Source organism: Tribolium castaneum, chromosome 9 (genome assembly GCF_031307605.1).
Source record: "Tribolium castaneum strain GA2 chromosome 9, icTriCast1.1, whole genome shotgun sequence".
Taxonomy (NCBI): Eukaryota; Metazoa; Arthropoda; class Insecta; order Coleoptera; family Tenebrionidae; genus Tribolium; species Tribolium castaneum.
In genome coordinates, this window is record NC_087402.1 from 6,032,885 (window position 1) to 6,055,347 (window position 22,463).

Consider the following 22,463-nt stretch of genomic DNA (forward strand, 5'->3'; position numbering starts at 1 on the left):
GTTTTTAGCTTTTGAATTATTAATAAAAAAAATCAAAATTTCAGGGAATATCTCGTAGGTACACTTTGAAAAAGCAAAAGAATTTTGTATTTTGAACATTTTAGGAATTTCGTAAATGTAAAAAAGAACTTTATTCTATAAGAACTGAATAAAATATTTTACAGAATTTCAAGAATTTAATAAAATTTATAGAAATTCATAATATGAATGAATGAAAGCATTTACTTAACTTTATTCATACGTTCCTCTATGTTCTCAGCCTTTGAAGTCTTCCTGAAAAAAAATAATAATAGATTTCAGGAAATTTAAAAGTTTTACTCCTTTTTTCATTCATAGGTAAATATTTTGTACAAGGAAGATAATAAGGAATTCAAAGACTTTTTTTGGATTTTGAGCATTTGAAAAATGTTAGAAATATTGAAAACTTATTTAGTTTTATGAATCGAATAAAATATCCTCCAGAATTTCCACGGTTTAATAGTATACATATTAGTCAAATTTTCATTACATATTCTATGATATTTCTGATGATATTTTATGTTCTTAGCTTTGGACATCTTCATGAATAATTACAAAATTTTAAGAAATTTTATTAAAGTTTTTAGTAATTTTTAGGTAAATAAACTTGTTTCATACACTTTGAAGAAAACTCTCGAAGAAACAAAAAGAATTTGAAGTCTTTTTTGTATTTTGAGCATTTTAGAAATTTCAAAAATATAAAAATGATCGTATTTATTTCTTAAGAACTGAACAAAATAAGCTCTAGATTTTCAAAGATTTAATAAAAACCATAGAAATTTTCATTACTTGTTTTATTCTGAGTCTGATTCTGAAACTTCTGAGAAGACATAATGGGAAGTCTGAATAAAATGTAAATCTTTTTATTATAGTTTTTTTTCTGATAAAATATGAATATGAATATCTACTAAATATCTTGTACACGTTAAAGAAAGGTCTCGATGAATTAATAAGGAATTTGAAGACTTTTTTGGATTTTGAGTCTTTTAAGAATGTCGTAAATAAACTAATTTTTAGTCCATAATTTGAATAAAATATTCTTCAGAATCTTAATAAATAATAATACAAAATCATAGTAAATTTCATTTTTTTCCATGATTCTGAATCTGAAGTTGATTTTATGTTTCAAGCTTTTGAAATCACAAAATTTTAGGAAATAATTTTTTTTTGTCCTTGTTCGCGTGATAAATGGGTAAATATTAAAAAAAAAGGTTTTGAAGAAGTAAAAGGAAATCGAAAACTTTTTTTTTGTATATTGAGCATTTTAGGAATTTCAAAATTATGAAAAGCTTATTTATTTATTCTATAAACCGAAAAACATACCCTTTAAAACCTCAAGGATCTAATAATCAATTAATCAATATCAGGTGTGTACCTAAAACCTTCTGGATTTGTCGTGTTTTTTTTTAATTTCTCTCCAAAAAAATGCTTAAGGCTGAAGCTTGGCTCATTTTCACTTTTCAGCAAGTAAGTACCTAAATATTTTGAAAATCCTATACATGTTACAAGTTATAAGTTATGTGTTAAAAGATTCCTGACAAATATAAATTTGGAATTCAGAATCTTAACAGCTTTGAAATGTGATCCAAAGTTCAAAAAATTGGTCTTTAGCTTCGATTTTTTTCCCGATTACCAAAGATCCTGAGAATAAGTAAGATTTGATAATCCTGAAATAACTAAAACAAAATGTGAAAAGCCTAGTCCATAGAAACAAATTGCGATTTTCCACCACTTGGTAGCAGGAATGCGTTCCTGCCGCAGCTCCGGCTGCTGTTTTTCCGGCAGAGGAAGCCGGCCTCTGGTCCACCACACCTGGAGCCAGCTTGTGAGTGCGCGGCGCGTGTTGGAGTCTCGCAGGAAACCGGTCGGACGGCTCCATCGTCGGTTTCGTTTAGTTCAGTAGTCCTGCGAGCAGTGCGGAGAAAGCAGTGTCGTGTGAGCGAGCTGGTGCCGTAGCGCCGCCGTCAAATCGCGCGCCACCGCACCATGCCTCCGAGTCTCGTGCTGGTGATCGCCGCCGCCGCCGTTTACGCCGCCTTCGGGGCCTCCGTGCCGCCGACCGACCCCGCCACCGCCGCCCCCTGCGCCATCCTCGAGGACCGCTGCCAGTGCACGCCGGACCTGCAGGAGTTCGTCTGTCGGACGGCCGGCTTCACAGAGGTGCCCCACACCCTGCCCTACTCCATCACCAAACTGTGAGTAGCACCTGGGGGACCTCTCCGACCGCCGCGAGCTGTTACATAAAACTAAGACTTGCCGCAACATTTCGCTTGCGACACCGATGACGGGCCGGATTTTCGCGGAAAACGCCTCTTCGGCAGCGATGTTTACGCTAAAGCCGAATTTTATTAAGAAGTTAAACGGACGTTAAAAATTTATTGACTCGGTTTAATCATCGCGTTTCCGGTTTATTATTTTAAACTTTAGGAAATTATTTTTCCTTGCAAGTGTTGCCACCATTGCGGTGAGATTCCAGCTAGATGGGGCCCTTGTATGGGGTTTACCATAAACGTGCATCACATACGCGTCTTTCTTGCCATTAAAAACACTGCAATAGTTCGCTTTTTATTTTATTTTTTCTATTTATTTTATTCATATTTGCGTTAAGATATTTAATTGTAGACAAATTTGGTCTTCTGAAGGATAATCTCGTCTCTTAATGCATTTAAGTGCATGCAATTAATACATTGACCAATATATTATTACGTGCGGTTAATTAATGGGTGTGCATATGTCTTTTTAAAAATAATTGACCCCTTGTTTCCATTGTGTATATTTGTAATTAGTGTCAACAATGACCGATTTTTTCATACGAAGAGAAGTAGTTTGGGGTTAAAGCACCAGAACCAAAATAGCTTTAATGATCTATTTAAGGCTCGACCAAGTGGGTGTTCAGTATTTTTAATTGATAAGAAGATTACAAGTGAAAGAAAGTGACGAAACTTCTTGCCGAATAAATGAAATGTTTTGCAAATTTCTAATAGAAAATACGTTTGGGATTGGACTAAGTCCACCCACACCAAACGACTGTTATAAATTATCCAGCGCTTGGAAGGTTTTTTAAATTTATTGAAATTGAGGTTTATTGTTAATTTGAAACATAATTAATATTTTATATGACGCTGCGACATTATAGGTGTTAATAAAAGACAAATTTGTTTTTAATTGATGTGAGGGCCGATATTTATGGATAATTTTTTTTATAAAAATATTCAGTTAAGAAATTGGCCTAAGAAGTTGAAAGCATGGGCAAACGTACCGGATGTTATTCTAGCGACTTTTTAGTGTTTTTTTCTTCATAAGAGTAATAAATCTAGAGCGACGTTATGAATAAAATTCCTTCCTAACTTGACAGCGTTACATACCGCAGAAAAAGCCGCGTTTCTTGCCATTCTGTGGCAGAATTGCGAGTAAATTGAATTAGCCGTAATTACGCTTCGGGATTCTAATAATAGCGAGCTAATGATGGTGAAAAATTCATTAACTTCAGATATAGTTTTATAATATCGGGATTAAATTTGATCGTTAATTGGCAGACTCGTTCGCTTCTCACTCTTACCATAAATAGAATATTCCGCGTTGATAAATTTTGCGAAACATGGGTAACTTAATTTCAACCAGGTTCTTTAATGGCCAATTTTCAGCTACTAGAACCACAAGATTCATAAATATTAATTTATTGCAAGAAGTTTCGCGTATAAATCTGTCGATGGTGGATGAAATTTCCTCGTTTCCAAGTCTAGACTGTATCATTGTTATTACGCTGCGAAACGTCTTAATGACGATTATCATGGCATAACACGCGTCCAACAGCTCATTAAAATGTCTCTCTGGACGAAATAATTCTAATCTGCATACTTGGAGCTAATTGATTGCCGCAAATGGTAATTTTTCCGTCGTTACAATTTCGGTAATGAGCAGTGGCCAAGTTTACCGATAATTATTTTCGACCGGCTAGAGAATTAATTAAAATCATTAGGTTAGTAGTTTTATTCGCCCATAAAAGCTTAATGACACTACATTTAAATTTTGATATTATTGTGATCCCATTTTTAATTCTTGTCACTGATTAAGTTTGCTAGATGAGGTGGAATTAACTGCAGGAAATTGCATCTTTCACAGTTTCTATGTGATCGCCATTTATAATAACTAATAACCCGAGTTCATAGCCTAGACAAAAATTTATTAACATCCTACATAATTTTTGCCCTGAAAAGAAGAGACTCCACTTGCTGACGCAAATTCACCACATTTATCTCAGTTTAGCAAAAAGGGATTTGGTACTGAGTTATTTTTAGAATGTTTATACGGTCACGTTTGTCTAAAAGAACAATTAACGATTGATTTCATCATTGTTCATTCAATTGGAGCAGAATTATTAAAACTGCATTTGCAATTAGCCTCATTAGTGGCGATAGCGCAGATGAAACACGTTGCATCAAATTATTGAAAAACTTGACAAGGTTTGATGATTTTTGCTTGTTAGGTGTGTGTTCAGAATGCGTAATTTTGAGGGATTTTTTACTCACAAGAACGCAAACAAACACTTTTCTCGTTTATTTATTGTTGTTAAAGATTTTTCCTTTCCGCGCCTATAAATCATTAATTATTTTGTATTTGCTAGCAGAAATTATTTATTTAAAGGCCGTAAAGTCGCCCACACGTTACTAAAGCCAACAATTTATTGCCTTTGCCGTTTTCTCTACTTAATTTACTATTTTTAATTTGTTTATTCGGTAATTGTGCCCGTTATTTCCGGGGAAATATTTTTTATTTAAAATAATAATGATAATAATAAAAGCCTTTTATTGTATGTATTTTGTAAATAATAATTAATTAAGTGTTTCTTCGTAAATATAAAATAATAATTGATTTTATTAATATAATTTTTTTGTTGGTAACATTCTAAGCCTCGTTTTTAATATCTGAATCCTAGATTATAAACACGCTATTTTAAAACACGTTTCCCATAGCAACGTGTTTTCACTATTTTAAAACCATAGCAGTCTTTTGAAATAAAATTTTTCACAAAAAAATTTTAAATAACACTTATGCGAAAACGCTAAAGTTCGGGTGTCTAGGTATGTAACTCGCATACGCTCGTTGCATAACGACAGCCCTCGAACTTTAAGTGTTACTCATAATTTTTTGTGTTTTCGCACCCGTATTATGAATAACTATTAAATACGAGAAAAAATGATTTTTTTTTATTTATTTTCCATGGTACAATGTATTATAATTCGGTGATCGGAAAAAATGTCTGCATTTAAAGTTCCACATTTAAAAATGCGTTCGGACGTTTTACGATTTTTTTATGGGAAGAGAATTCCAATAGCGATAACAAATTTTTGTGTTTTACACTGATACCCTAATTCCGTAAATCTTTTTGGCCTCATTATTCCCGCATACATTAAGTCTTCTGTCGATGTATTGCTCGTTAAATTAATAAATAGCGAGCGACTTTTGAAAAAAAGTGATCTACATACGAGGGCTTTTGTACGATTTAAATAATTTACAAATGAAAATTAATTAGGATTGAATTTTAATTTATTTGTTCGACGAAACATTGATCATGAAATTCGATGAAAACAAATTAAACGGGGTCTAGAATAATTAATTGAAAACAGATATTTTAAGCAGGTTTGTTGCAATATTCGATCTAACGCAATCTTTATAAACAAACGCCTACCACAGCAGCCAGTTTTCGAGTGAATTGAAGATGTCTTTTGTTAGATTTTTCTGTCTACAAGGCTGTATAATAACTTGTGCAATCGACTGGTTCCCGTGATGATAATTGAATTTTTGATGCGTAAAAAATTTGTCGCTCTGGCGAATTTATGGCCTCCATTTAACATGGAATCTCTTGTTTTATTACTTTTTTGGGGTATAGAAAATAACGCGAATTTGCAGATTTATTAGCGAATGAAACCGACAAGGAGACGAGTCTGTCCCGCTTTTTGCGACTGATTCGTCTCTGTCCAAAGTATGCAATAAGAAGAGTGCATTTGTTGGGGGCGCAATAAATATAATGCAGTAAATAAAACCGAGTGCCATAAAGCAGACAATCTCAGTTTATTGCAGTGCACCGATTCGCGACATACGCGAGGTTGCATACATTCGAGGACGAGTCGCGTTTCCCGCAATAAAATCCCAGCACTGCAGTCCCAAAAACCCGAAAACTTGGGAATCGGAGTCAAGGTGGAAAATTTCAATCTCGGAATTTTAAGCAGCTTCCGGCATGTTTTGGACTTATTCGGAAAAGCCCAGGGGCCGCCCGAGGCCCAGCCTTGGGCCCGATATACATAATTCATGCGGTATCAGTCTATCAAACATCGAAGGTTTTAATAAGGGTCGTTTAACGTCACCAAACGCTGAACAAAGCTGGATTATTCACTTCGGCCGCATCTCACGAGAACTCCAGATGCTGGAGTCGACACTCGTCCTAATTATGGAAATCGGCAGATTTTTATTTGCCGGGGTCACTGGAATAAGCCCGAATTCATGAATTTCGACCTTTTTCCAGATGATATTATTGTTGGGGGCAATCGGCGAGCTACTAAATTTAGTGAAAGTAATAACAGTTTTTACTTTCTCGTTCTCGATTAAACTTTAGCCGGTTTTCGTACAAACAAAAGTATTAGGAAATTTCACGATTTTACTAGGGTTGGGTGATAGTAAAACGCAAACAATTACGTGATGACAATTCGGCTGCTCCGAACACTGCTTTTCCGTGGCAGGTCATGTGTGAGTGTGAGTGGAGAATTTGCGAGTTATGAATGGCCGAAGAAAATTAGAAAGGCTGCTTTTTAAGTAATTCAATAGGCCATCACACCACATATCGACATTTCGACCAATTCCATTAATACGTCCATTCATTACCTAATTTAATTAAATTGAATTCCAAATTATAATTCGTAATTAATTTCCTGGATTAAATTTACGTCGCTTTCTGCAAATGACATGCAAATAAATAAATAGGAATAATTATTTAAAAAAATTTAAACTAATTTTTGTGTTTTTCAAGGTATAAATTGTTGATAATTGTTTTGCAGTAAATAGCTTATCATTTTCAACGTTTAAAGTATAAAGAATGTTAAGGAACGTTGATATGACAATGTCCTTTACGAGTATATGCACATAATAATTATAAACAAATACTAAATAAAATAGTTTCGAAGTTGAAAAATTACTGGCTTATCTGCGAGGTTTAAGTATTTTACTTTTGCCTCTATTTTCGAATATATTGCATTAAAATTCTTAAGATGTTTACGAGTACAATATTTACACAGCAAGAAGGGATCGAATCCTTTAATGTTGTAGGTGGATTTTACTGTACTAAGATTTCTGAGTACACTTTTTTACACATTTTAAAAAATTTTTTTTTGGCTTAAATTATTAATGAAATGAACAGGGTCTAACAGACTCATTAATTTTAGATTTGCATTACTACGAGGTGTTTACATTTTATTTCCAATTTTTTTAAACTTTAGAGTTTTTTATTTTGCTTATTTTAAATGCAACCCTTGTTTATTTTTATATCAATCGAAGCGGAATTAAAAAAGCAACATTTTTTATTACCATAACTTTATTGCAAATTCTAACACATTTGGAGTTATTTGCCAAAAAGCTTAACCATTAAGCATTAACTCATTTGTCATTGATAGAATGAGTTTTTAGCAAATAGCTTTAATAGTGTTAGGATTTAGCATTTGCAATAGGGTTGTCATTAAAAAAAACAAAATAAAAATTAAAAAAGTTTGGAAATATATGGAAATATGTTTGTAATAATTCAAATCAATCAAACTTGATTAATTACTCCGTTATAAGGGTGTCATTGAAAAAGAAGTGTTTCTATTTTTTTATTAATTTTTAAAATTGATTTTTCTTTGGTTAATTTTTACAGTAATCTTTAGACCAACTTGAAAAAACTTTTGGGGATATGTAAGAATCTAAAAAGGTATCCTAATGAGCACAAAAAAATATTATTGTGACATAATACCTTTTTGGGACACTCTGTATAATCAAAAATGTTTACCTAAAGTGCGTCCTAGAGTGTAAATAATGTCTACAAAATATCAAAAGTTTAACTTAACTATTAACTGATAACAAAATAACAACTAGGTACGTACGTAATAGGATTGTACATATACATATTTTTAATAAATTTATGAACAGTAATAATAATAAAAATAATAATAATAATAGTAAATAGTTTGTATTATGGGTTTAGCCGAAGCTACTCTAACTTAACCCAAACAAAAATACAGGAAAATAAAATAATGACATTATTCTTAATAAACGACAAAAAAATAGGTGTGATAAACAAAAGGAAGTCGAAACAAGATAAGAAATTAAGAATAAAACAAAGAAAGTAAATAAAGTAACAAAGAAAAATAATTGATTTTTATTAATATTTTATATCCCGTTTGCCTGCTCACTTTAAAAAGGAAAAAAATTAACTTCTTTGCAAAAACTGTTTATCGGAAACGTAATTATTATTGGGTTTAAGTTATTTTAATTTGTCATTTAAAAAGTCTCGATGCCTTCCTTTAAATCAGAAATTGACCCAATTTAGAGCCAGCTGCCACACATCCATATCAAAAATATCGCATACATAAAAATAAAAATCGAGGGACCGGTTGAAACACTCCATAATCTTATCACGCACAGCCAATAAAACTTAATCAATTTTGGTCCAAATATCTAAACCTGTCGTCAAACAATAAAAATCCGTATTTATTTGTGGTCTTTTATTAGTGGTGCTTAAGTGACCGTGTAATTTGGTTTTTATTGCGGCAAATCCAAACCGAATTGATTCACACACTGTGTAGCTTGAAACAACAGTGGTTTATGTCGAGCTTTTAACCAATTCAAGAAAATTGAAGCTCCTTAATGGTGTATCGAGCGCGCTCCTCATCAAAAATGCATTATGCTGGGCTAAATGCTTGGCTCATTACTCAATTATTAATCGAAAGAAATGTAAGTGGAAATATCTCGCACGTAATAAAATTCGCGTCCTCGGAGCATTGCTCGGTTGAGTGAAACTGAAAATGTAAACAAAGGCAGTGAATAGAAATGCAAAAAGTGGTCTGGCCCGATTTGTAATAGACCATAGTGGGTTCTATTTACTGCAAGAGACTTCTTAAGTTGCGAGAGATTATTGACCACAATGGGAGTCTTCGGTATTGTAAACATTTCAATAGCAGCCGTCCCTGCTCGCTCTGCTGGTTTCATCCGATTTTTGCAATTTTATTTAACCGGCGAATCTTTGTGCTTTCGCAGTTTATTCAAACAGCCTTTTGTGCACACACACAATATCAATTTAACGCCCTCAACCCTAATTCCAGACCGAGATAATCCCACAATTTCGACTATTTGTCACTCAAGACCCCAACTTCTGTATAGAATTATGTCTCGTTTTTGCGCTTAATTGAAAGCTCTGGACGCGCTTCAACCAACTGTTGCGGAAAATTATTGAAAGCTCGATGACTTTTTAACTTTTTACTCGCACTTTTACTAATGCAAACAGCGTTCCGATAAGCCTCTGTCAGGATGATTAATTCACGGAATTCTGGTGTTTGTATTGATCAAACGGCCGAAAAGTAATTAATGGTATTTTCGGCCATTTATGGGCGCCTTAATGATCCCTGTATTTTTTAAACTGATTTACGACAATACGACGTCGATTCATTCGGGTGGGGTTGATGCCTTCATAAATGTCACGCTTTTAATTTTCGCACATTAACCAAACCAGGCCACCAAACTTTTCTTCATCTCGATCGAAAAATTAATTGAATCGCCTTGTCAGCCATGTGCGAAGATTTGAACAAATTAAAAGATAAGTATCTTCCTAATTTTAATATTCATAACTGCAAAAAAGCAATTTGTAAAATAATATTCGAACGCTAGTAAATCTGAATATTGATGGTTTTATAATGAGAAAGTCGCTTTTGAATTTTTTACGCCGCAGGAAATTCGTCTAGTTTGGTATTAAAGTTATTGGATATTTATGGATTACTGAGAGAAAATGGGAAACAATCAATCACCACAGTCGACATAAAATAAACTTGAATTAACTCTAATCTTATCTCGTGTTTCATTAGGCAACCAACATTGCACGAAAATTTTTGTTAGTTTTTGGCAATTTCTAGTTATGATTAAGTGGAAGATAATTAGACAGAGTGACAACATCCGCGAAACAACTTTCTGTCTGTACTTGATTAATTGTGTTTGGATTAGAAGTAATGGGAACAAGTCATTAAAGTTTAAAATTGCGCTGTAAACTGATTTAAGTTTGTTTGAGGAATTAGTTTGGGCGTTTTTTTCGTTAATGAAGACATAAATCTGTGACAATCCGTGATGTAAGCCAGCATTATGAAAATAATCTGTTTGAGACGAGAAACGGGCTGTTAATGTGACAATAAGTCAAGTTTGACGAGCGTTCTGCAAGCAGGATTAGAGTTGTAATTGCGTAACAAATACTTAATGTTAACTGTCAATTAATTTTAATCCTTATAGATGTGCCACTTAATTAAGCAAAGCGTTGCATGAAACTCATTGCTTTTGTTTCCTTATTAAGAGGGCAATTTTCGCTGGTCTGAGTCGAATGTCGGCGACCAACATGGGTATAATCGCCGAATTATTGTAAATATTTGGGTAATAGTGGCCGGTGTTGTGTGTAAAAAGTCGCCGGCCCACCAATTTCACGATGACCTAGATGGAGACCGTCGAAGGCCGCTGGCCTTCTCTCACATCACACCGCAGAATTCGTACTACAGTCGAGGTGTTCACGTAAATTAGAACAATGTCGCATTACAATGGACTTTTTGCGATTAAGATCGTCCTTTTTGAAGTCCTGAACGGACTATTAAAACTGAAGCGTTGCAGGAATTTTAATTCGGGCCGATCTATTTATGCAGACATAAATCATCTCTAGCCTTTATTACAAACTTATCCGTTCATTGGTTCGATTGAGACTTCTCAAAATAACCGCTGTAAATCATCGCATTTCTAGACCACCTAATTTTAATGCTAATTGTTTCATTAAGGACGAATTTTAATTTAATTAGCCCAGCTCGGAACTTTCCCATTTTTTGACTCGTTTTTGCCAAATTAGCGAACATCTCGTCTGAATTATGACACCACTACTTTGTATAAACTAGATGCAGTTTGTGCCAAATTTATATATTAAATGCCAGGCCACAGTTGAAAAATGAGGTCGTTCTATTGTACTCTGGAAGAATAAGAAATATTTATGGGTCAGTAATTGCAGGTAACGACCCCAAAGCTCACTTTGCGATTTTTTGTACGAGGACGACATGAATTGCTGAGTTTTCGCAATTACAGAAATGGTATTATTTTGCTAAAGCTGTCTTTGGTCGGGTTTTATCATCACAATGAACGCAAATTTTATTTTTAAGCATCTATTTCGTATAAAATAACCCGTCTTTGTTAACATTTACATCGAAAGTATTTTAAGGAAAAGACGGAGCCGATCCCGTCGTAAATTTCATATTGGAGAGAAATATTGGACACTTATGGCGTGTAAATTAAGTCTCAAATATAAACCGAGGTGCCACATTTTTGTCTCAAATAATCCTATCGTAATAATTAATGTCTCAACTTTTATGGATTTTAATAGTTTCTGTTATATTATTTTCTTTAAAATGGCACGAACTAGATGAAGTTTGTGCCAAATTTATATATTTGCTACGACTAATGTATAAAAAAGATTGTAAAATAACTTAAGTATACTATACTTAAAGAAGTGTTACCCTATTACAAATACATACCTGCTACCATCCTAGATGCATTTGCTTTACTGGGACAGACAAATTTTTACAGACTCCAAGGTCCAAGGAATCGATTGGCGCCGAAAAAAGTGCAAAATTCTTAATTAATTTTAAGTTATGACTTTTATTTCAATTTTTGCTTAAGTTTGCAATTCTCTCACAAACTAGCAATCGAAAAACGTGGATTTTTTTTGAGAAAAATAGACTACTAAAAAAGTTTTTCAAGGATATAATAAACCTAATAGGGTTTTAACTATTACTTCTATTAATTCTAAGTTAAAATAATTTAGCAATTAGAAATACTTATTATTTTTAATTTGAATTTTAATTATTATTGTAAGAAACGTGTTTAGAAAAGTTGATTGAGGTCTTGTGTTATGATCGACTGTGCTTAATTTTTTACCGATTATCAGAGTTATTGTGAAAAAGCGAATGTCTAATAATAATCCTCGTAAGATGAATAAATACTAAAGCCATTGAAAGAAAAAAAAGAAAAGACATTGTAATGTCCGTTGTGAAGAAGTGTCCGTTAATTGAAGGTTTTACTGTATAGCAATGCCACGCTATAACGGTCACCTCTTCACAACGGACATTACAATGGAACGTAACAAAATGGAAAATAATGTAAAAAACTCTCTACAAGGGACTCCCTGTACAACGGACAGACTTAACGAGTGGTGGTTCAAAGAACGGACATTTATTTCAAGGACTTTATAGAAATAGATGAAAAATTCTATATTGAAAATCCAGAATTAAATATTGGTCAGTGTAAAAAAACGTGATAAAAAGATTGATGAAGGCAATTGTGATAAAAGGAAAACGTGCCTTAAACCCCAGTAAACTTATGCTGGCCTAATATATTTTGAACCATTTAAAAAATAGCTGAAATTATGTGTCATGTAAAAAATTAGGTATTATAAAAAACACGAGTCCGAAAACAACAAACCAAAAATTAAAGTTTTAAGTAAAAATAAATCTTTTTTGTTCCATTTTTAATAGTTTTAATTTTAATTTGGAAAGATTTTCATTTAAAATATACTTAAGAATAAAAAATTTAATTAAATAAATGTTTATACTGTCTTACAGATAACAAACATGCTCAGAAAATTGAAAGAATAAAATACACCTAAAGCTACATAAAACATATTTAATCCGTGTACCTAACATACGAGTACATACTTCACTTATTCAAGAATTGAATTTTTACGAGTAAAACATTTTTTTGTAAAATATATTTTTGCTGTTGTTTTAAATTTGTTTGGTGGGTAGTTTATGGAATAATACTTAAAAATATTTATTTAAAATTGCCCACCTCTTATTAGTGGACATCTCTCTACAACGGACAATTAATATTTTTCGCTGGTGTCCGTTGTTGACAGGTTTTACTGTTTTTAGTTAAAACTGCATTTTATATTAAAATAGCTAACGGTTAAGTTAAATATAAACTACGGATGTAGTGAAAAATGAGGTATTGTACTCTGGAAAAATATCAAATATCTATAGGTCAGTAATTGCAAATAACGACCTCAAAGCTTTTGATGCTTTTGGTCGAGTTTTATTATAATAATGAACACAAATTTGATTTTTAAGCACCTATTTCGCATAAAATAGCACCGCCTTTGTTAACATTTACATCAAAAATATTTTAAGGAAAATGACGGAGCCGATCCCGTCATAAATTTTATATTGGAGAGAAATATTTGACACTTATTTCGTGTAAATTAAGTCTCAAGAGGTGCCACATTTTTGTCTCAAATAATCCCACCGTAATTAATGTCTCCACAAACTTTTATAGTTTTTTTATAACGTTTTTCACAGTGTTATTTTTACTACAAATGAAAAAGAAAAAGTAATAAGGCAAAAAAAAAACAAGAGAAATTTCCAAAATGAGTTGTTATGGCCGAATTGCTCTTTTTTAAAATGATGAACAATCATAGGCTTTTGTGCAGTTAACCTGTATAAACAAGTTTCTGGCCGTTTTAATAAATGATGTTAATCCCCCGGCACAGTTTTCTTTGCTCTTTCTGCATCCTTTGTTCCTCCTTATCGTCGATGTTTTCATTCTGTTGGCGAACGTACACTCGAACGCCTCATCTGAATGGGGATCACAGTCGACCACTTCGTCATCCAGTACGCTGACACACTTTCAACACCCTTTGCCACCCCCAACATTGATTCCTATCAATCATTGTCTCTTTGTTCGAGTGAAAATAAACAGTTTGGGGGCGGCGATAGCCGCAAGATGTCCACCAGACGCTGCTTTGATTTTAATATTTCGCGTGGGCGCTTAACAATATACGGGAAACGAGTATTTCGGATCGAAGACGTGACGTTTAGTTACTTCAGACGAAGATGAACCTCCCACGTGCTCTTATCGTTTCCATTATAAATAGCTCGGGGGAAATAGGACAAAGTGTCGTCTAGCGGCTGAATTAATTATCAACTGATATAGCAGTGCAGCAGATAATCAACATATTTGCATATGCATATCTGGCGGGCATTTGCATATACATCCACCAAAAATTAACCAACTATTAGCGGCGTTCCGAAGACGACGCTCACTCCTGCTTGAATACGTCACGACTTTGAATGAGTCGGTCATAAAAGCGTAATATTTTTTACGGCCACAGTTGCAGTCTAATGTTATTTACACTTTTGGGCAATGCCCTGCGATTTTATGTCAGTTGGGAAAGTTTCGCGAAAACATCGTTTTGTCACTTTTGGGAGTCGATAAAATCGAGGTCAATTTGTTATGTGAAGACAACAAAGCGCATTAATCAAACTCGCCACTTTGTGTCTGGTGCAGGATAAGACCGTCGAGGAATTAATCTCAAGTTTGCAACAAGGAATAACTTGCCTGCCCTAATCAACTCGAACGTTCTTCAACGCTATTCATGCCCCACTTTCCGTGCGGAATTGGCACTGGAACCGGTTAATTTTTCGGAGCACTTACTCTAATTATAAGAAACTCCTAACTACACGGATACAGCGCCCGAGAGAAACGTGTACCACATCATTACGTCCAAATTTGAAATTACGGCACTAAGGCAGGTTTAATCAAAGTGCAGTGGAAGGGCTGCTGCAACATCAATTACGGACTTGGCCGTTATTATGCAGATCGGAACGCGAAAGATCTACGGAAGTTCGAGCACAATCGTATATAAACTCCAATTATTTTCCCGGAGTGCTGTGTACAGAGCTAATAAGATCGGTAATTTATAGCAGGAGGAAGAGTTATCGGCGGCTGGAGCGATTTTCATACTGACACTAAAATGAAACTCCAGCTGTGCTCGTCTATTTGTAAAAATATATAGAAAAACAGCACTTTGTATTATACTTGAGTACTGGTAGGTACTTGTTAAGGAGAAAACAGGAAATGTTTACAACTTTGAATTACTAAAATAAGGATTCGATCAGTGTCATCTATAATGCATTGCATTCTTAGGCCGTGTTCACATTTTTGTAACGAGTTTGAACAAGTGTTGAACATTGTTGTGAACCATGTCCGCTCTTTGGAGATTTTAGCCTTTTCTGTTGACATTCTCAAAACACGAAAGGTTTAGTCGGCTTTTTAATGAGTGCGATTAATCTTTTCTTAGTTCTTTGGCTGAAACAGTGCTTACAATGGGGTTTATTTTATTTTGCACGAAGCTTTCCAAGGCGTTACAATTGCTTTCATTTTTACGAAACAGCGAATTTGCTAGATAATTCATTTTTTTCCGCACTTAGGAAGCAGTTGTTTTATAACTACATTCGACTACAACTTAATGTAAAAAAATTATATAAAGCTACTGAAATTTTCAGGTGTTAAAGCTCAGTGTTTCAGTTTGTTTCTCGGAAAAAATCAAAAACTCATAGTCCCACCAAATGACCTTTTTGATTTTTTTGCTTCTAAAAGATTATTAAATTATTTTTATAAAAACATAACTCATATTTTAAATGCCCAAGTTAATAACTAAAACGTTATAAAGATTTTTGACGTAATTTGATACATTTTTAAATTTTGTGAGGGAATCTTGCAAAACAATTAGGATCCTGACTGTCTTTTCGACTAGTTTCGCTTGTTACGGCATTATCAAGAATTGAGTTTTTGCTAAAAACTTGTGAAATGTTTGACTTTGAACACGAACTAATTGCGAGAATTACTCTAATCAAAAATAAATCGATCCACGATTTTTGAACCTAAGTGTAATAGAAAACTTAAAATATTCTTAGAAAACGGCGAAATATCAGATGGTTCGGCCGACCATTTGTAAAATAATCAAACAACACTTTTTTGCTCAGTTTTAATCGCCTTATGATTGGTCTGTTTTACAGTTGGGAGTACAATATCCCTCCCATATCCAATGACAAACGCTTGAATCGTCTTGCAATTTTTTGTGCACTAGATAAACAAGTAGGAGGTGATTTTTATCTTTTTATTGGTCAATGACTTATTTCTGAGTCAAATGAGACACCAATGAACCGCCGGTTTTTCTTACAGAGCGAGTTTTGGGTACCAATAAAATGGTCGATTCTGCTTAGTTTTTAAAATAATTTGATTTTTTTTGACGTAAACGCACTGTTTTTAAAATTCATTACACAAAAACTAAGTAGGACTTTCACACAACTAACTAAAGTCTCAAGGCTGATACAAATATTTTATTTAAAAAAAAATGTTCAAAATTAAAAAACAGTATGTACATTTTCAAAAATTGGAGGTTGAAAAATTAACAAAGGAAGTTTAACACTGAGAAACTAAAAACACAAAAGATTAACTAAAAAATATTAAGACTGAAAAACTGTAGAAGGTAAGTTAGTAAGTGCGTATCTTTCAAAAATTTTGATCAATTCTAGATCGTGAAAACGTTTCAAATATGATTTCTAAACCAAGCTGTTAACCCAGTTGAAATATAAAAAAATAAGCGTAAAACCTTAAATAATTTTCAGCAACTAGTCCTGCTTAGAATAAAATAAAATGCCCAACGAGGAATAGTTTTTGAGAAAAGTGGAAAAAAATCTAAAATTAAAAATATTATGAAAACCTGAAGCAAATAAAATAACTGGAGAATTTATCTGTTCAACTCGTTTTGACCTAGAACTTGTAGTCTCTGAGTTTGGAGTGCAAAAATAAAAATGTGTCTGTTTTCGGAGATGTTACCTAAAAAAGAGTAATTCGATTCAAAACAGTTTTTATTTTTTCGCTTAGCCTTCATAGAATTCCTGAAAAAACGCCAAAAATTTGGTGCAATTTTGACTTTTCAACCAGTTAGTATTGATGCTGTATGAAAAAATCTCCTTTCTTGTGTAAGTCTAGTTTGTGCATTTCCCTGAGTTCATTGGCAAATTTGTGGTGCAACCCATTGTGCGCATCCTTCACGAAATAAGACATTTCGCAGTCATCAAACGTCTAGTTAGTGTTGCGGTACATTTGGATAAATTTACAAACTCCACTAACAAGTAACGATCTCTCGACACACCACCTACAGTAAACAGCGTCTTTGATGTGGCGGCATTTAGTTCCATCATTCAGTTCCTGACATCTCTATTTCTCCTATTATTCAGTCAACTGGCGCCCAAAATGAGCAATACGATAATGAAATTTAGGACCTTGGCACAGATTAATCCCATGAAAAATCAGCCAGCAATGAACCTTCGTGAACTCATCTTATTTATTTATTTTTTTCCTAGTGTACTGAGCAAAACTCGTATCCATTTTTATTGGGTTATAAATTATTTATAAAGTGGATTTTTCGGACGAAGCGGGGATTTTGTGCAGTGGATTTTTTATAACTGGGTATTTAGATAATCTATCAGTGGTTAGCTATGTAAATCGATTGGCTTAATTTAACGCGAACATTGGATTATTTTATTAATCCCGCGATTTGCAATTCAAATTTCTATTTTCGGGTATGGTAACTGTCTAGGTAAGGTGATGTTTCCAGAAGCTGTAATTTCACACTTAATTGCCTAGATAATGATATATACAGGATATCTATTAATGTGAGCACACCTGACCATTGTTATTACTGTCGTGCTTGTAACTTTGATTTACTACACCACCGAGAGTTTATCGGTGCTACTCCGTAATTATTGTTATTTATTAACATAGATATTATTAATTTATCATTCACCTCCAATGCTATTAACGCAAACACCCACTTTCTTATATTACAGCTGTTATCACATTTTATTTACTGTTTCAAGTACTGTAAAATAAAAAAAGAAACATTTACAGCTGATACAATCTCCAATATCGATATTTCAACCGTCATTTTTTTTAATTAAGCACAGGTCAAGTTTTTGACGTATGTATATTTGTTTAATGTTAGTCGTGACCAGCAGTCGTGACAACAAAATGAAAATTTTAATTAGTCTAGTTCAGTCCACGATGGCAACTACAAATCTTGATTTGTAACATGACTGACTGTTGGCTTTCTCTCCACTTGACAAAAAAATCAACTTTATTTCCGAATCAGTTGTAATTCCCAAAAATTTATTATGCCGTAAAATCGGTGACAAACGTTGAAAAACGCCTATTTTTAATCGCACTTGAAAAGGCTAATAAAATCTAAATTTATTCCCGTTGCGGATTTTTCCTGATTAACCCGCCCAACCTGTTATCTTAATATTCAGCTCTAATTGATTTAAATGAGTGAACGGCTCGTTTGTCGGTAATAGTGATTTCACCCACACACGAGTCTTGGGGGCCGAAATCCGAGTCCGGTCCTGGGGTCGACGGCCGTCCCTCCGTGATTTATTTGTTTGCTAATTTTTTTACCGGTGACGTTTTCACTCCGAAATTGAGCTTTACCGCTTGATAAATCGAATCCATGACGTGAATCCTTACCGACCGACAAATAAAAAAGTTTTTTATGTGTGTGAGGTTCGACTTGTTTAACAGGTAGGTTTTATGGGCTTAATAAAACACTCAAAACTGGACTTAATTTAAGTTCGGAATTTGCAATCGGACAAACAAATTTTACACAAGAGGATTTAAGGAATTTCAGGAAGCTGAAAAAATAATTTTAATTGTGAGAACGCTTCGATTTGTTGTCACCTTCATTTCACGGATCACAACACTAATGAAAAGTTGATTTTACGACCGAAAAGCAAATAGACCGAGCTTGCATGCAAATGAGTTGCGACTATTTAACTCCACGTTTATTAACACCAACCATCAGCGAGACTAGAGATAAAGTGGCATTAATTTTTAACTTCACACTTATTTCTGCAATCCATTTGAAAACCGGAAATTAACAACAGCAAGGTGCCATGACTTTTCTAGAACAAATTTGAAAGAGGTGCCTTATCAACGCATAAAGCGCAGGATTAATGCCCTTTTTATTCAGGTCAACGAGGGCATAATTAAACCGATCTCGAATCGGGAAACAAATTTACTTTTTATCCATCAGCCAAACTTGGGAATAAAATGTTTATTTTCATTACCGTTTTGTTTGCATTTTCATTCAACTAAAAATAGCTGTTTTTGAGTCAGAATTTTCCAAATTTCGAAATAATTTCGCTTTAGTGCATAGTTGTATCCCATTGACAGTTTTATGGGGCATTAAACATTTAGAGGTGCTTGGACTTTCAACAAACTTTATTAGATTCTCAATGACTCAATGTTGGTAACATTTCAAAGCAGAGATCTTAATCCAATTACAAACACGTGTTCCAATCATGACATTTTTGAGCCTGGAAATTTCAAAATCGATAAATCTGCCCATTCATAAAAATGCTTGCGTGAGAAAGCACAATATCGCTTGAAAAGTGATCAGATTTCTGAAAAATCGAACAAATTCCTGGCACTAGCAAGTGTAAAAGGGACACGTTTGCACGATTAAACTCCGGGAAAAAACTTGACACGTTTAGTTTACTGCACATTGACTTGGTATTCCAAACAATTAAATTTTCATTAAGTTTTCGCTCGCCGAGACAAAGACTTTCCTCGTCCAGCGCTAAAACTTAGTTTTATTTATAGGATTTATTAAACAGAAGCAACCTTGCCGATGATTTTCGTACAAAGAATCCGGCGAGTGCAAGCTGTAAATTATTCCGACATTAATGCTGTTCGAAATAGGGTTGCAGTCGTTGATTCCTTTGACATTCGGTTATTAATAACCCGATTGAGTTTAAATTCTTCCGACATGGGAGTAAAAAGACGGTAATTATTTTACAAGAAAATCGGGGCGCGAATTAACATATTACAAAACGCCAAAACGTTATAAAAAATGCATGCAAATTTATGGAAATTGCGACAGCGAAATTTATCTCGACAAAGCTATCGCGTTGTTCGTGCATTGTTATGATTAAATAATTGCACTAACATTGTTTTAATCAAATTTAGCCGAATTAGCATGCGATGACTTTGGATTCGCTCGCTTCATTAAAATAACAAATGGGCAGTGCGGTTACTTCACTGGACCATCAGGAAAAAAGCTTTTGACCACTATTATTAGAAGATGATAAATGTATCGGATTAAAAGCCGACTCCATTAACTCGAATGCTTGAAAAAACCTGAAAGAAAGGATCATCTTGAGGCACCTACGAAATCACTTGTCAAAACGGCCGTAATGAGCTGTCAATGCGGCGGACGAGCGGCTTGGCGGTGCCAAAAATGTGTTTAGTTTGTTGCCCAACGCTAATTGGAAACATTGGTTGAAAGAATGTTACATTTTATGACTGGCCTGTTTTTTGTTGTTAAAATTAAGTCAGTGGGTTTGCAGGAGTGCATCGCACAATCAAGTCACTAAAACTTCGCTAACGAGTTTGTTCAACTAACGAAATTTTGCCCGGAATGTACCCCGGATGAGTAAAGCACCTGGCAAGCTCTTTCGAGCCATTTAACTGTTCCAATTTTTCAGTATTCAAAGCGAAATCTCTCGTCTCCGTCATGTTGAAATCTCCGTTTAATGTTCTCGTCTTCTTTTTACAAATGTAACCATTTTATTAGTAGAGGAAGCTGTACGTTAACGTCGAAATGTTTATTTGTTAAGGATATGGCGCGAAACGGCGTCAAATCTGTGACATTTGTTGGCGACCGAACGTAAATCTCCGCCGAAATTACACCGCTACCCCGTCATCTTCACACTCGCACACCTAATCATTAAAGTGATTATAAAGCAAACCACCGACATTTACAAACATTGTAAATCACGGCCGAAGTGTTCGTAAACGTTATTTATTGTTATTTAATGAGTTGCATTAGCCGCAATGATGGGAATTTATAAGGCAGAATGCTTGTTTTGAACGGAACTTCTGGGCTATAATTAAAGGTCTGAACGTGCTGAATAATATTTGAAACACGTATGGTGGTAATTAATGGGCCGGCGAATGAAAATTGCACTTTGGTCGCCATCCATCACCGACTAACGCTGCAAATAACCAAAAAAATGCCAATAATATATGTACATCGGAGAGCAATTACGAGAAGAAGTACAGCATTATTTATCTATCGCAAGCAATATTTTAAACCTTTTCCATTTCTAACTCACAACGGAAAATGTTGTACACATCGTATTATTTTTATTTTTTGGGTATTGTCAAGACCGCGCCCTCGCCCGCGCCTGCGGGCGGGCGGCAAGTTAGGGGACGGCATAAAAACTTTAAATTATTTGTGTTTTTGATTCGAAAATGTGCTGAAAAGTGGGAAACATATTAAAAAAAATAGTTTTTACTCCAAAATGCGTGTTTAAGCGCTCGAAAAAAACATATAACTAATTTTAATAACTAACTAATTTTAGAAATTCCCTGAAACAAAATAAATTTCCTGAGTTTTTTAACTTAATTCTACAATTCTAAAATTCTCCCAATCCCTGACTGGCTTTTAAATTCCAACTATAGTTTTCTAATTTGAAACAAGAACTTCTACAATTTTGATTTTAGATTTTGATTTCAAGCTCCCCAGAGTTTTTAGTCTTTTATTTCCAGAATTCTTCAAGAAATCAATCAGTAATCAACAATCTTCACAACTTCTAACTCTCAGTCAACTCACAACTTCTAACTTTCAACATTAAACAACAAAGGTTTAACTTTCTAAACTTTAAACTCTCAATCTCTAACTTCCATATATTAACTTCTAACGTGGAAAAAGATGAATTTTTTTTTCAGATTCTAGTTTCTAATACCGGGTGCTCAAAAACCGGAGAATTTTAAATAAATGATATGTGACAACGTTGTCTAACAGTGGTGATCGCAATAGAATTTGATCAACAATAAAAATAAATTATTTTAAAACGGTTTCCTAGGAAATAATTCCCAGCATTGGCACATCTACAAACTGTAATTTTTTTAATGAATTTTAATTTTTTTAAATTAAAAAAACTGCTAAAGTTTAATGGGAAAGTTAAAAATAGTTATTCATCGTAGTGTTAGGGAACGATTACTTAGTGTGAAACATAAAATCATTAAAAAATAATGAAAACTGAAGAAGTTAACAAAATAAGTTTGTAGCTCCAGATTTTTTAAAATATGACTTTAGGAATTTTTTCAAGATTTTTTCCGTGACCTACACATGCTTCTCAACAACGTACGACTGAGTTGGTGCGCCAGTTTTTGAGCACTCTGTATATTAAACTTTAATATATATTAAATTTTAGGCGAATTTTTGGTTTATTTTTATGAAAATGTGCGAAAAATAGCTCTGGTACAGTTATAAATCAGTACGTTAG

At 33.8% G+C, this 22,463-nt stretch overlaps 1 protein-coding gene and 1 long non-coding RNA gene across 4 annotated transcripts in view; both read left to right on the forward strand.

Annotated features, from left to right (window-relative positions):
• The first annotated feature begins 1,877 nt into the window (after nt 1–1,877).
• rk (rickets) overlaps nt 1,878–22,463 on the forward strand; it is a 76,743-nt gene continuing 56,157 nt past the window's right edge. Inside the window, exon 1 of one of the 3 annotated variants that reach the window (XM_015979325.2) lies at nt 1,878–2,213. In XM_015979325.2, coding sequence (XP_015834811.1) covers nt 2,005–2,213 — 209 coding nt within the window. In that variant the 5' untranslated portion in view covers nt 1,878–2,004. The remainder of the gene's footprint in view (nt 2,214–22,463) is intronic. The other 2 variants (XM_008194017.3, XM_008194018.3) reach the window with 2 other exon arrangements.
• On the forward strand, nt 19,779–20,766 carry LOC107397805 (uncharacterized). The gene is made up of 2 exons (XR_001574820.2): nt 19,779–20,605; nt 20,658–20,766. It is a non-coding gene; the product is annotated as an uncharacterized LOC107397805 (long non-coding RNA).